At 38.7% G+C, this 16,381-nt stretch overlaps 1 protein-coding gene across 5 annotated transcripts in view; it reads right to left on the bottom strand.

Moving 5' to 3' along the window:
- CCP110 (centriolar coiled-coil protein 110) overlaps positions 1 to 16,381 on the bottom strand; it is a 29,922-nt gene that overhangs the window by 2,591 nt on the left and 10,950 nt on the right. Inside the window, exons 4-14 of one of the 5 annotated variants that reach the window (XM_012464663.3) lie at positions 14,709 to 16,356; positions 10,080 to 10,210; positions 8,591 to 8,768; positions 7,886 to 8,025; positions 7,653 to 7,769; positions 6,864 to 6,965; positions 6,551 to 6,667; positions 5,882 to 5,955; positions 4,938 to 5,000; positions 3,418 to 3,477; positions 2,829 to 2,914 (exon numbers count right to left, since the gene is read on the bottom strand). In XM_012464663.3, coding sequence (XP_012320086.2) covers positions 2,829 to 2,914; positions 3,418 to 3,477; positions 4,938 to 5,000; positions 5,882 to 5,955; positions 6,551 to 6,667; positions 6,864 to 6,965; positions 7,653 to 7,769; positions 7,886 to 8,025; positions 8,591 to 8,768; positions 10,080 to 10,210; positions 14,709 to 16,356 — 2,716 coding nt within the window. The remainder of the gene's footprint in view (positions 1 to 2,828; positions 2,915 to 3,417; positions 3,478 to 4,937; positions 5,001 to 5,881; positions 5,956 to 6,550; positions 6,668 to 6,863; positions 6,966 to 7,652; positions 7,770 to 7,885; positions 8,026 to 8,590; positions 8,769 to 10,079; positions 10,211 to 14,708; positions 16,357 to 16,381) is intronic. The other 4 variants (XM_012464664.3, XM_012464665.3, XM_064362543.1 and 1 more) reach the window with 4 other exon arrangements.

Genomic DNA, 16,381 nt, shown 5'->3' with positions numbered 1-16,381 from the left:
TTACTCTGGAACAAGCGCTGAGCTAAGCAATATACATTATCATATTTAATCCTTATATGAATCATCCTGAGGTAGAAATTGTTACGACCATTTTAAGGGTAATAAAACTGAGGCATAGGAGAGCACTTGCCTAAGGAACAGAGCTAGAAGTAAGAACTCTGATAAGCCAATGCCACCTGATGTGTTATTTTACTTAACCATTTTGCATGACCACCTCCTACTCTGCTTTGATTAGTGGTTTCTGAATTTCACTATAAATTTTAGTCAAGCATAAAACATCAAATGAAGAAATGTGTTTTAAAACTGCAAGTCAAAGATCACTTACGATAACATCAGAGATGGCAACTTAGGTTTGTAAAACTATAAATAATTAAATGCTTTGCAGCATACTTTAACATTTTAGAATTCCACTTCAGTCTAAGAGTACGATATTCTGTCATGACAAAAATGAGTTTTCTATAAATTGGTTAATAAAGGGTTTGCCTCCATTCAGAGCAAATCAAAACATAATTTCAAATTTGTTTAAAACATAATTCAGACCATTAAAACTCTAAGCAGGATGCTGGGCGCGGTGGCTCACACCTGTAATCTCAGCACGTTGGGAGGCTGAAGCAGGTGGATCACAAGGTCAGGAGTTCAAGACCAGCCTGGCCAATATGGTGAACCCCGTTCTCTACTAAAAGTACAAAAATTAGCCAGATGTGATGGCACATGCCTGTAATCCCAGCAACTTAGGAGGCTGAGGCAGGAGAATCACTTGAACCTGAGAGGCAGAGGTTGCAGTAAGCTGAGATCATGCATTGCACTCCAGCCTGGGCAATAAGAGTGAAACTCCGTCTCAAAAAAACAAAAAACAAAAAACCTCTAAGCAGGAAACAATAATCTTTTCAAGAGCAACAATGGATTCCTGTGTTCAGATTCATAGTTGGCATTTTAACCCACCAGTATCCCAAACTCTCTGTTTATATAAAAGAATATAATTCTGGCTGGGAACGGTGCCTCATGCCTATAATCCCAGAACTTTGGGAGGCTGAGGTGGGTGGATCACGTGGTCAGGAGTTCGAGACCAGTGTGGCCAACATGGTGAAACACCGTCTCTATTAAAAATACAAAAAATTAGCTGGGTGTGGTGGCAGGCGCCTGTAATCCCAGCTACTCAGGACGCTGAGGCAGGAGAATCGCTTGAACCCAGGAGGCAGAGGTTGCAGTAAGCCGAGATCATGCCACTGCACTCCAGCCTGGGTGACAAGAGTGAGACTCTGTCTCAAAAAACAAAACAAAACAAAAAAACAACCAATTCTTTAGTCTCTTTCAGTTGTCTAAATGTGCACTCATATATAAGTAAATCTTTAGAAAACAGCAGCAGATTTTTGTATTTGTTTAGACATCTATTGATTGTACATGTTAATTCAAGGGTTAAGTTCATTTGTATTAATAATTATGTTGCAATGCAATTAAACCTCAATAGTTCAAAATAATAAACTTCATTGTACGTTATTAACTTCAATGACTGCCTATAATCCTTTATACTGTTGAGTATTGCTGAATAAAAACAGTACTTGCTATTTTGCTTACAGGTTCACAAGTGACAAATAGTGGAGATGAAATGCATGAGAAAAAAACATGGAGAGTAGTCACTGTGGCAAACTGATATCAGGCAAAATAATACTAATTCCTCAATGATTTTCCAACTTTCTGTGCAATACAGAATATTAACATGGGAAAAACAGAAAATGTCTTAAAATTCCACAGATCTGGTGTTTGGTCTGAGTCCTTTCAAATGGTTATCTTTCAAACTAGCTTATTCTGACTGCCTCTGGAGCAAGCAGTATCTTCAGCTATGTAATCCTTTATGACAATTCCATTAACTCAACGATTTCCAAAGATGACCTTTTAAATTATACCATATATGTGTGACACTATGAATTACATTCACTACATACATACAAAAGGTAAGCCATCATTTCAAAGTTACGATCAATAGCTTGTTCCCTAATTTGAAGGGAATCACTTAGTAATAAAAGCTCTCAAATTTGCCTAATTATATATTAATGGAAAGATTAGAATTGATTAGAGGTTTAATCTTCAATTTAGGTTTCTTGTAAACGTCTAGAAAGCAGTATAGTTAAAGCACAACATTTGGAAAGCATTTTTAAATGGATCACATAATTTTTAAGTGAGCTTAATCAAAGTGTCTTAACAAAGATACCTTAAAAATATTAAAGCATTTGGTTAAGAGCTTTCAATTAGCTCAAGAATGAGTTTGTCTTCTTGCCACCATAAACAGAATTTTAAAACACAGTTTTTAGTTTAGCTCTTAATCCTCAAATAATGAACATAAGGAGAGATTTAGCTCAAGCTTCTGATTGAGCAAAATATAAAGACCTCCTCCCACTGGCATATTCACATGTGACCTTATAGTTTGAGGGAGAAAGGTTTCATCCCCTTATGTGCAGATACACTACCCCAAGCTGAACAGACAATGCATAGACTTAGCACCAGAGATAATCATTATCTTTTATTCATTAAATAAAAAGATTTTCTGAATTAAACATGGTTAATTCCACAATTTTTTCAGAATTAAAAATACGTGGTGTCTTCCATATTATAGAAATATTATAGAAATCAAGATTGGAATAACAGTTTTACTAAGACTTCCTGACTACCATGAAATGCTAAGGCCAAAGAACACTAATTGGATGACCGTGAATATGCCAAAATTATGGTGGCAAGGAAAGACAATCTATTCCACTTCTGTGACCTGAGTTATGGGCGGCTTGTGCACTTCCTTCTATTGAATGGGCTTTAGAAATTCATTTTCTACACACCTGAAACAGGCACTCTGTTAGGCACTCTGCTCTGTGAAGACTTCTGTCTATTTTGCACAGCCCCCTTCACTGATGTCTTAGGGGTTCTAATTGAATATAAAAAAATAATAAGTCACTGGCATTAAGGTCTAAATGTTCAAAATTCAAAGAAAGCAATCACACTGCATCAACTATCCAAAGCACAAATAAGCTTGAAAAGAACTGGAGTCTCATGCATGTGCACAGCAAGGAAAGCTAAACTCTGGCTTCAGCAGGAGACTATAAGCATGACTCATACTGTGTTGGAGAATCACTTCGGTGGTGATGAATTTACTATATGGATATTTAAAATACTTAATGAGTTAAATGATATGAAATGAAAAGTAAAAACATGCCAACATAAGATAGTAATTAGAATACACAACAGTACACTAGGAGTGTTAAATTTGAAGACAAAACTTTAAAATACCTTTCCCAATGTTATAAAAAAAAAATCACATTTGAAAAACCATTATCATCCTTTTTATGTAAAGAACACTAGGCTTTATTTTTCCCTCTGAATCTAATCTTGGTTTCCGTAGTTTCCAATACCCGTGTGTGGCATTCTTACCCTTGTCTACTAAGTAGCCTATGAACAGGTGCATTCTGTCCTTGGTTTGGCTGAAGGACTCTGTTGACAAATTAAATAAAAAATTAATTTAAAAGGATAAATTCCATTTTTTCCCATTTTCTTTCTACGGATGAAAGATGACAGCAAGGAGAAAGTCATCTATGCAATAATACGGCCTATATATTACCACAAAGCAAAGCAAATTGACTAAAGCATATTAATATGGTACTCATATTTTGCTCACTAAGAGTCCAAACCTTAGGTTTTTATCAGCAAAGAAATGGCCAACATATAGACTAACCCTTGTGCTTTAAGATAATTTTCTTATACATATACTTTACAAAGGCTAACCTTTCCTTTCAAACAGGTTGAGAGAAGAAAATATTGCTCATTTTACAGGTGTGAAAAACAGGTCAGAAATACTAAAGTTTGCTTTTTAGCTTTCTTTATTTTTTTATTTTTTTAAGATAGGTCTTACTATGTCACCTAGACTGGTTTGAACCCCTGGGATTAAGCTATCCACCTGCCTCAGCCTCCCAAGTAGCTGGGACTACAGGAACATGCCACTGAGCCCAGCTTAAGTTAGCTTTTTTGTTTTTTGTTTTTTTTGAGGCAGAGTCTTGCTCTGTCTCCCAGGCTGGAGTACAATGGCGCTATCTTGGCTCACTGCAACCTCCGCCTCCTGGGTTCAGGCAATTCTCCTGCCTCAGCCTCCTGAGTAGCCAAAATTACAGGCACATTCCAACACACCCAACTTTTTGTATTTTTAGTGGAGACAGGGTTTCACCATGTTGGCCGGGCTTGTCTTGAACTCCCGACCTCGTGATCCACCTGCCTCAACCTCCCAAGTGCTAGGATTACAGGTGTGAACCACTGCACCTGGCCCAGCTTAAGTTAGCTTTCTAAGGTTTTTAAATAAGTATCAAAGATCCTCTGGACTGCGTAACTGAACTCAAGACCTATCAGGCTCAAATTTCTACCACAGATAGCATGCCCTACAAAAGCTCCAGGCACATCTGGTCTGACATGGGACCAAGTATACAGCCAGGTATTCATATGAATCTTGAGCCTGTGGACCACTCCCCACCAAATTCAGCAAGAAGTGTTTTACTGATGTCAAGTAGAACAAAGTCAATGAAAATGAAGTTTGGGATTTATAAATTTTTTTTTTTTTAAATTTTGAGATGGAGTTTCACTCTTGTTGCCCAGGCTGGAGTGCAATAGCTTGATCCTGGCTCACTGCCACCTTCACCTCCCGGGTTTAAATGATTCCCCTGTGTCTGCCTCACAAGTAGCTGGGATTATAGGCATGCGCCATCACGCCCAGCTAATTTTGCGTTTTTAGTAGAGACAGGGTTTTCCATGTTGGTGAAGCTGGTCTCAAATTCCCGACCTCAGGTGATCCGCCCACCTCAGCCTCCTAAAGGCTGGGATTACAGGTGTGAGCCACCATGCCCGTCCAATTTTTTTTTCTATAAAAAACAACAAGCCTCTCATTGATACTAAGTGATTTTTCTCACCTTGTTTCAGAAGGATTTTGTTTAGCCAGAAATTTCTTATTTGGCATTCCCATTTCAGCAGCTCTAACACAATATAAAAATAAGGACATAATGTATTTAGTGAAGGGAAGAAAACACGCTTATAAATATAATACAGGATGACAGAAACAAATCATCATTTAGAAGCTGGTGTACCCGTACTAAGCATATTAAAGACTGCGTTCAAGAAAAAAGAATTTTTAAAAAAGTTATTAAGACATTTTTCCCCTTTTTATTCCCAAGAAATGTTTAGGATATCAGAAAAGGAATACATTTAGGCATTAATGTATAAGTGATTATATAAAGATTAACTGTGTTAGACCGGGCGCGGTGGCTCACGCCTATAATCGCAGCACTTTGGGAGGTCAAGGCAGGTAGATCATGAGGTCAAGAGATCGAGACCATCCTGGTCAACAAGGTGAAACCCTGTCTCTGCTAAAAAAATACAAAAATTAGCTGGGCATGGTGGCATGTGCCTGTAGTCCCAGCTACTCGGGAGGCTGAGGCAGGAGAATTGCCTGAACCCAGGAGGCGGAGGTTGCGGTGAGCCGAGATTGCGCCATTGCACTCCAGTCTGGGTAACAACAGCAAAACTCTGTCTCAAAAAAAAAAAAAAAGATTAACTGTGTTTAAGATTGATCAGCTATTAATTATATAAGTTGAATGCTGAAAGATTAACTGTGTTTAAGATTGATCAGCTATTAATTATATAAGTTGAATGCTGACAAATTTAGTAAATAAATTCATCTAAAGACAAAACGAGATTTTAGCACCTGATTTTAATGAATTTCTTTATATAAAGGGGATTTCTATCAGCTCAACTGCAGAAAAACTCTTCATTTCTAAATTTAAATATGCAAACAGAACAACAGATAACTAAAATTAATTGAGTTGATAACTAACATGACATGATACAAAAAACTTACTTCATGTATTTCTTCCTATCAAGAGACTTCTGTGTTGCAGCTGAAAGTGCCACTCGTGGACTTTTCATTTTATCCTTTAATATACAAAAGTAATAACAAACTCTACTGGTACCAATAATACCACTATAGTATAATACAGAATGATCCCAAATTGCCTGGAAAAGCTTCTCTCTATTAGCATTTTAAATTTAGTTAAATCATCTTGTTTCATATTTTTGAAGCAGTCTAAGAATTAAATAATTAAAATTATGTAAATTTTGCTTGCTTTTCCTTTGCCAGTCACACTAAGATAACTGATTAAAATCACAGACTCCGATATACTTCACATTAATTTGGAGCCTGTTTTCTAACAGATTTCAAAAAAAGCAAAACCCACATTATAATTGAATTCAAGGAAATTCAATCAGGAGCAACTGATAGATTGTTTACAGCCATCTGAACAAAACATTCAAAGCTTCAACTCTAAAATCCAATCAGAAAACAATATGTAATTCTTAAATTATGTAATTCTTTTAAATCTGTCTACAGATTTAAATGTTGCTAGTAATCCTAGGAATTATTTGTGCTTAAGAATTATCATAAGGGTGCTGAAGTCAACCAAAAATGACAGTTAGTATCAATTACCTTAAACCCAGAAGAACTCTATTCATTAGAAATCATGTAACATACCATTTGCCTGAGCATTTTCTCTTTGCGAACTTCTCGATCATGATGTAGAATAGACATTCTTTCTGCTGCATCCATTACAAAGAATATGTCATGAATACCATACAAGGCAGCTCGCAACTAGGCACAAGAGAAGAAAATACTGTATACATTTACAAGATGAGGTTAGAGTTGAAGAATACTATATACCATGTACACTTATTTATAGAAAAAGGTTAAAATAGTTTTCATTGAAACCTATTTTCAGTGATTAAATAAAAAAGGAGAAATATGACATGTCCACGTCTTAAAAGCCCTCAGGACCCATGTTATTTACCTGAGCTAACACTCTTTCCTGAAGTGAAGCATCCTGAGCTGAAACAACACCTCTCTTTAATGGTGCCTCTGACTGAAAACTTCTTATGAATTCCATAGTATCCTGAAAAAAAGAAATGCTCCTTCAAGAACATTTTTCTAGAAAAATTTGTGATCACTGGAGTTTCCTTTTTTCTTTTTCTCAGTCAATCCAAAATTACAGTCTTTCCTCAGTATCTGTGGGAGACTGGTTCCAGGAATCGCTCAGATACCAAAACCCAAGGATGTTCAAGTCCCTTATAGAAAATGGTTTAGTATTTGCATATAATCTAAGCACATCTCCCATACACTTTAAATCATCCCTATATTAGTTAAAATACCTAATAAATGTACATGCTATGTAAATAGTTGTTATATTGTTTAGGAAATAAAGACAAGAAAAAAAGTCTGTACATGTTCAGTACAGACACAACCATCATTTGTTTTTTCTGAATTATTTTTGCTCCATGGTTGGTTGGATTCACTGATGTGGAACCAAGAGACAGAGAGCCAACTGTACTAAGCATATAAATAAAATTATTAGAAGTCAAACAGCACTTACTTTGAAGCAAGACAAAAACACACAAACTACTTCATTTACGTGTTTTTCATAATATTATCTGAGGAAGATTAACAATCAGATTTCTAAAACTGCTTATATTACAGTGACTAAAAAATGTTTAAGTTCTGAACAAATCTGTCAGCTAAGCTGTCACAAGACTGACAGAAACTAAGACAGAAGTGAAATACAAATGATTTACAGGAATCTTACTTTTACAGTTTGTCGAAGTTGCTTCAGCTTATCTGTCTGCATAAGTCTACGAGTAAGAAATCCTTTTGCCACTGCAGTTATTTTACTAAATTTTGCTTGTATTTCTGGACTAAAAACCTAGGAGAAAGAAGACAGACACAATGTTTACTGGCGTTCATTTATACAGTCTAAGATGTACAGCTCTTTAAAAAAGCTAAGTAGATACGTGGACATATATAATTAAGTTTACCCACTTGAGACCATCTAGTTTTGGCTCTTCCAAAAGGCCTTGTTACTGAGAGTTTGGTTAAGCCACCAGCTGATGATCCCCAGAGGTAGAATGGTGCTTCATTTGCAGAACCAAAGCTATATTGCAGGGCAGAATTTGTGAAACCTAGAGAAACATGCATATAGTTTATTATACTTGATGTCATATAATTGGAATACGAAGACCATCCTGATAAACACTTGTGACACTCATTAAGAAAAAGAACTGCCTCCCAAACTAACTCATCTGCCAACTTAAAATATTTATGGACTTTAAAACTTATGTACCAGATGGATCTTTTCAACACAAACAGCATCTCAGGATAATTGAGATATGAAGATAAGCTCTTTAAAGGGACTAGGGAATTAGAGGTAATTCAAGATGATTCAGGAGAGAGCAAACTGTTTTCACTTGAAGTATATCACCTGCTACATGAACCATCACAGACTGGGCTCTGAAGTGAATTTCCTGATATTTTCCTAGCAAAGGTAATCTTTGCTCACAAACATCTGCTCACAAGTCTTTGAACTCCTATCATGTCATTTTTCACTGGTTACTAAGCAGCTGACAAACAGTAGTGGGTTGGACATGGAATTATTTGAAAACAGGAGATACAATCTTATGGTGTGCCAAATACATATCTTACTGTAGCATCATTTTCTCAAATGTAAAAGGATTTTAAAATATTTACCAGAACTATTTGAATTTGAAGTATGGAGTGAGTCCGCCTGAGACAACATTGTTTCCAGCAGACTGGAGTCACTTATTTTTCTCCATTCTAACTCCACTGCATTGTTAATGTCCAATTCGGAGGCTTCCGCTGTCATTGCCTTCTTCTCTTTTAACATTTTCTCCTGCTCTTCTATTTCCTATAGATTAACAGTTTATTATAACATGCTAAACCTTTTAATTATAGCCTAAAACAATACCATTTTAGGCTTAGCATAAAGTACATGTAATTATCAGCAAATTATTATTTCAAGTTCTTCTTCAATTATACTTTTTTTTTTTTTGAGACAGAGTTTCGCTCTTCTTACTCAGGCTGGAGTGTAATGGCGCGATCTCGGCTCACCGCCACCTCTGCCTCCTCAGTTCAGGCAATTCTGCCTCAGCCTCCTGAGTAGCTGGGATTACAGGCACACGCCACTATGCCCAGCTAATTTTTTGTATTTTTAGTACAGACAGGGTTTCACCACGTTGACCAGGATGGTCTCGATCTCTTGACCTCATGATCCACCCACCTCGGCCTCCCAAAGTGCTGGGATTACAGGCGTGAGCCACCGCGCCCAGCCACCAATTATACTTTACTTACTTATTTATTTATTTAATATTTTTGAGAGACAGCGTTTCACTCTGTCCCCCAGGATGGAGTGCAATGGTATGATATGATCTCGGCTCACTGCAACCTCCGCCTCCCGGGTTTAAGCGATTCTCCTGCCCCAGTTTCCCAAGTAGCTGCAACTACAGGGGTGCACCACCATTTTGTATTTTGTAGTAGAGATGGGGTTTCACTATATGTTGGCCAGGCTGGTCTCAAACTCCTGACCTCAGGTGATCCACCTGCCTTGGCCTCCCAAAGTGCTGGGATTACAGGTGTAAGCCACCTTGCCCAGCCTATAATTTATTTTAAAATGTGATAATGTATAGTTAAATTATTAACTACAATAATCTTATAACAAGTGTCATTCTTTTTTTTTTTTTTTTTTTTTTTTTTTTTATAGAGACAGGGTTTCACTCTGTTGCCTAGGCTGGAGTGCAGTGGCCACACAAAGGTGCAATCATATCTTACTCCTGAGCTCAAGCAATTCTCCCACCTCAGCCTCCTGAGTAGCTGCGACTACAGGCTCACACCACCACACCCAGCACAAGTGTCATTCTGGTAACTCTTGCAGAATGTGTGCTTTAGCACCTATTTATAAAATACCTTTTAAAAATATTAAGTTTTGAATCAAGGATTCAATAAAATATCCTCTTGATAAATTACGCAATTACTTTTCGATAAGGATCTAAATAGCAAACTTCATCTTTTGACAAAAACTACCATTCACGTATTAAAACAACTCCCTTACCTTATAATATATGGAGGAAAAAATTACAAGTATTCTATACATGACTAAAATTCATAGGTATTCCTTGGCCAAATTTCACTTACCAGCTGTATCTCCCCGCACATTCCTCACCTTTTGCAATCTTTCATGTTCCCTTTCCTGCTCAGCTATGAGTAGTGATAACTGCTGAGCGTGCTGTTCTTCTAGTCTCTTCCGCATTTCTTCAAAAGCTAACATCTTGCTTTTTAGTAACTCCTCGCTTTCTGAAAAGAAACATGTCTCCTCAATTTAGAAAATTCACTACAAGTCTAAAGTCTGATATATATATATATTTTTTTTTCTTTTTTTTTAAAGACGGGGTTTCACCATGTTGGTCAGGCTGGTCTTGAACTCCCGACCTCAGGTGATCCGGCCGCCTTGGCCTCCAAAATGCTCGGATTACAGGCGTGAGCCACCACGCCCGGTCTCATGTCTGATATTTTATACCATCAATTTAAGTTATCCTTCCAACAAGAAAGTATTCCTGGATCAGACATAATACAATCAAGATATAGCTGGGTCTCCACTTTGAACCACATTCACATTTTCCATTCCTTTTATTTCAAGCTACACAATAAAGTAAAACCTGTATTGCATCACCTTTACCCACTCATTCAACCGATCCCATCCTGATCTGAAATGATAGACCCAGTACTATACATTCAGACAAGATTCTCCTGACTCTACTTAACTTTCAGATGTGGTTTTAACTGTATTCTACCATCATTTATTCTTTTGACACTTGTCCTCCAGGATCTCTAGTATTGTAGCTTGTAGTTTTGCCTTGTTTTGATTTTCAAAGTAAATGTTTCTTTGATGGTATAAAGTTTTCTCAGCTTGAGGTTTCAAAAAGGACTGTACATTAAAATTCCAGATATTTTAGTTACTAACTAAAAATTTTAAGAGAAAACATTATGACAATGCAAGCTTACTAAATAGAATGTGGTAAGACATGTTGAAATGTAGAACTACCAAGTATGGGCTGGGTGCTGTGGCTCACACACCTGTAATCCCAGCACTTTGGGAGGCCGAGATGGGCGAATCACGAGGTCAGGAATTGAGACCATCCTGGCCAACATGGTGAAACCCCGTCTCTACTAAAAATACAAAAATTCGGGAGTGGTGGTGCATGCCTGTGGTCCCAGCTACTTGGGAGGCTGAGGCAGGAGAATCGCTTGAACCCATGAGGCGGAGGTTGCAGTGAGCCAAGATTGCACCACTGCACTCCAGCCTGGTGACAGAGCGAGACTTCGTCTCAAAAAAAAAAAAAAAAAGAAAGAAAAGAAATACCAAGTATGTATATATAACAAGTATATATTCATGGATCCATTATAATTCAACTAAATTCAACAAATCATTCTTCCCAAATATACAGTCAATGATTTTCCCTAAAGTATCTTATGTACTATTGTCCTACTGCTATAGTCTTCCCATAATTTGTTCCTAAAAACATTTTATTCAACTACAACAATATGCATTTTTTAAATTTTTTTTTTTTTTTTTTTTTTTAAGATCTAGTCTTGCTCTGTTGCCCAGGCTAGAGTGCAATAGTGCCAACACAGGTCACTGCAGACTCAAACTCTAGGGCTCATGTGATCCTCTCACCTCAGCCTTCAGAGTAGCTGGGACTACAGGCACATGCCAGCACACCAGGCTAATTTTTGTACATTTTGTAGAGATGAGGTCTTGCCATCTCCATTGCCCAGGCTGCTTTTGGACTCTTGGCCTCAAGTGATCCTCCTGCCATGGCCTCCCAAAGTGCTAGGATTACGGGTATAAGCCACCATGCCCAGCCTGCATTTGTTTATATGTAGCTTTTCATAGGCAAGGGGAGCTGGAAAGTAAAATTATAACCTTCAGCAAGAAAGGAAAAAGCCCCTCAACTCAACTGCTAAGTCAACAGGAGTCCATTCAGCTCTATCTCAAAAACTCTATAAATAGGCCCACTGAGCTGAGGGCAGCTCTCAGCACATGGCACTGTCTCCCTTGCCCACTTTGACAGCTACCTGACTGCCTCCAAGACTGGAGGCTCATCTTGCATTAAAGCACTTACTAGAAATTGCCACTCCAGGCCGGGCATGACGGCTCACACCTGTAATCTCAGCACTTTGGGAGGCCAAGGCAGGTGGATCACTTGAGGTCAGGAGTTCAAGACTAGGCTGACTAACATGGTGAAACTCCATCTCTACTAAAAATACAAAAATTAGCTGGGCTTAGTGGTGCATGTCTGTAATCCCAGCTACTTGGGAGGCTGAGGCAGGAGAATTGCTTGAACCCGGGAGGTAGAGGTTGCAGTGAGCCAAGATTGCGCCATTGCATTCTAGCCTGGGCAACAAGAGCAAAACTCCATCTCCAAAAAAAGAAAGAAATTTCCACTCCATTGGTCTTACGTACTTCTGATATTCACTGAGGCAGCCTCTTACCTTGCTATGCTGTCTACTTAGAGTATTCAAGATGGCTCCCCAGGTAACTGGTTGTTTTACTAGAGCTCTGATAAAGTTGCACAGGATGGGCCAGGACTGATGGCTCAAACCTGTAATCCCAGCACTTTGGGAGGCCAAGGAGGGCTGATCACTTAAGCTTAGGAGTTCAAGACCAGCCTGGCCAACATGGCGAAACCCTGTCTCCACAAAAAATACAAAAATTAGCTGGGCGTGGTGGCGCATGCCTGTAAATCCCAACTACTTGGAAGATTGAGGTGGGAGAATCTCTTAAACCCAGGCCTGCAGTGAGTGGAGATCGCATGAAAGCAATCCAGCCTGGGCGACAGAGCAAAGACCCGATCTCAAAAAAAAATTTTTTTAATTAAAAAAAATAAAGTTGCACAGGTTTTAAGCAGTCTGACCCAACACTGTATTTCCCATAAGCCCTAAGAGCTTAATTTATTTGATTTATGTCTTCTATATCAGTAATAAATTATGAACCATGACAACGAAGTAAGGAGTAATGAAGGGAAAAAAACATGCTTTCATAAATTCTTGTTAATGGATGCAACAGAAAAAACTGAAATAATTTATATTAATAAAGACCCATTCTTTTTTTTTTTTTTTGAGACGGAGTCTGGCTCTGTCACCTAGGCTGGAGTGCAATGGCGCAATCGCAACTCACTGCAGCATCCACCTCCCGAGTTCATGCAATTCTCCTGCCTCAGCCTCCCAAGTAACTGGAATTACAGACATGCACCACCAAGCCCAGCTAATTTTTGTATTTTTAGTACAGATGGGGTTTCACCATGTTAGTCACGCTGGTCTTGAACTCCTGACCTCAAGTGATCCACCTGCCTCAGCCTCCCAAAGTGCTGGGATTACAGGTGTAAGCCACCGTGCCCGGCCTAAAGAACCATTCTTGAACCACCACTCAGAGCCTTATTTCTGATACTTTGTCTAATAATTTAATGTTAAAGAGTCTACTGAAGGGCCAACTACATGAAGATCGCACTACAAATGAAAAAGCAAACTGAAATAAACATTAGAAACCATAGTCCAAAAGAAACACCTCATAGTTATACACAGAATTAAACTATAAGTGATGTTTCAGGCAAGAACTGTTTTGGGCTGGGTGCAGTGGTGCACACCTGTAATCCCAGCTACTCAGGAGGCTGAGGCACAAAAATCACTTGAACCCAGGAAGCAGGGGTTGCAGTGAGCTAAGATCCCGATAAGAGCTAAGAGCCTGGTAACAGAGCAAAACTCTGTCTCAAAAAAAAAAAAAAAGAACTCTTTCCTCCAGGTATTAATAATATTCTCAGTAATACCAAGTGGACTATGAAAGCTTCATCATTTAAATAAAATCCATCCAGGCAAGCCTGTAATCCCAACTAATCAGGAGGCCGAGGCATGAGAATTGCTTGAACCAGGAGGCAGAGGTAGCAGTTAGCCTAGGTTGCACCACTGCACTCCAGCCTGGGCAACTGTGCCAGACTGTCTCAAAAAAGAAAATCCTGGCCTGGTGCAGTGGTTCATGTCTGTAATCCCAGAGCTTTGGGAGGCCGAGACGGGATGCTCACTTGAGCTCACGAGTTTCAGACCAGCCTGGGCAACATGGCGGAAACCCCATCCCTGACTAATAACGAAAATTAGTCATGCATGGTGGCATGAGCCTGTAGTCCCAGCTACTTTGGAGGATGAGGTGAGAGGATGGCTTGAGCCCAGGAGGCGGAGATTGCAGTGAGCTGAGATCATGCCACTTCACTCCAACCTAGGGTGACAGAGCCAGACCTTGTCTCAAGAATATCTTTTAAGAAAGCCTATCAGCCGGGGGCGGTGGCTCACGCCTGTAATCCCAGCACTTTGGGAGGCCGAGGCGGGTGGATCACAAGGTCAAGAGATCGAGACCATCTTGATCAACGTGGTGAAACCCCGTCTCTACTAAAAATACAAAAAATTAGCTGGGCATGGTGGCGCGTGCCTGTAATCCCAGCTACTCAGGAGGCGGAGGCAGGAGAATTGCCTGAACCCAGGAGGCGGAGGTTGCGGTGAGCCGAGATCGCACCATTGCACTCCAGCCTGGGTAACAAGAGCAAAACTCCATCTCAAAAAAAAAAAAGAAAGAAAGAAAGAAAGCCTATCAAATGGCAATAAACTGTAGCTGACTATATGCTTTCTAATGAGATAAATAAAATTAAGTGCCCATATGAATAAAGACCATTTTTTTTCCCAAAAATGTCAATTAAGAGTATTAAAATAAAGGTATAATTTGCAGCATAAAACAAGGATTTCTTACCTTTGGAACTGGTTTCTAACATTTTATTCTTGTTAATGAAGACAGGTCCCTTGGTGTATCTTTTTTCTAGCAAATGTTGCCTTTCTTGTTCAGTTATTCCACTTGTTATGACATAAGGGCAGTTTTCTTTTTGCAAACCATCAATATCTAAATCAAGTCTTCGTTTAACTTTCTCAAAACTGTTATCCAAGAATGGTTCATTTCCACAAGACACCGCAGGTGTGTCCATCTGCTGTCTCGTATTCTGGTTTTGCATCAGTAAAGGAGAAGGATTTTTTACATCATAAGACTTATTCAGCTCCGTTTGTAAACTGCAGTTTTTCTCTGATATACTGGCTGGCTTGAGTCCACTCACAGTTCCAAAGTTTTGACTTGCTATACACTGACTGCTGGCATATGGTTCATGCAGCTTTGGCATCGCAGCACAGGTACTGTTCATTTTGTGTGCACCTCTCTCATCAGATGTTAACTGACCTTCCACAATAACAAGTCCATGAGTAACTTTATTTTCTAAATAATTTCCTGAAGATTGACATACCTGATTTGATTTACCTAAAACCATATCTTCTATGACTTCAGATGTATTTTTGCCTACATAAGCCTTGCTTGAACAAACGCTTGCTAAATCAATTGGTAACTTTGGCACAATTTCGGGCACATTTGTTTTTTCATCAGTATCATGAACAATTAAGTCCACTGCCTGTTCTTTTCCTTTAGGGCTTAATTCACAGGCATTTATTGGGTTATTTATAAGTATATGACATGCTGATGATGTCCTGGAACACCTTCGATGCATTTTAGGACTCATACTTGGCTCCGGACTAGGTAATTTGGCATAGGAACCTGTGAGACTTTTGATAACATTATTTTCAGTAACAAAAGTGGGAATAACTTTAAAATCAGAATTAGATTCTAGAACAGTGGAATGGCCAGTTCGTACAGGTATGTCCACTTTCGAAAAGCTAGCTAAAACTGGCATGCTCATGCTGCTTTCTTGAGTGGAAGCACCTTGGAGAAGAACATTTGATTTATTAAGGCTTGGTTTGTCAGGAATAACTGAGACACAGTGTTTGCCTGTCAACTGGGCCTTCTCTTTAACACAGTCAGCCACTTTAACAGCATCATTTTCTTTGTCTGAATGACTCTCATTAACAATTCTCTTTGTACTACCTCTCAGACTGCGTCTAGATTGTTCTCTTTCTATATATTCCTTTGACTTTTTCATCAGATTCTGAAGACTCATTACATAGGGATCTGGGGTGACTGCTGCCAAAAGTAGTGGATCCTGTGATTCATTTATTGAGAAGAGACCATCAGAAATAAGAGTCTCTTGTGGGGTTGCTGAAGAGGTCTTTGGAAAAGCTTGGTTTTCTACATGACTAATATTGGAACTATCACATTGCTTCAGAGAATTAAATCCTTCTGAATCTCTAGCTAAGTCTATTCCATTAGTTTTACATTGGTCCTCATTATCCAATGGCAAAATCCCGGCTATGTTATCAAGCTTTGCTGAAGTAGAGTGTTCAGTATGGCTTGGAAAGCTATTTGGAAATGTAGCAGGAACATTGAAGTTTCTGACTTCTGAATTAGAGTAAACCATTTCCATCTCCCACTGATCAAAATCACTGGCATTAGGTGCTTTTCTAACCTGAAACAGGAAATTTAAAAGTTAG

This window comes from Aotus nancymaae, unplaced genomic scaffold (assembly GCF_030222135.1).
Source record: "Aotus nancymaae isolate 86718 unplaced genomic scaffold, 86718_ANA_hifiasm-v0.15.2.pri h1tg000049l, whole genome shotgun sequence".
Classification (NCBI taxonomy): Eukaryota; Metazoa; Chordata; class Mammalia; order Primates; family Aotidae; genus Aotus; species Aotus nancymaae.
This window is presented reverse-complemented; position numbering and strand designations above follow the sequence as displayed.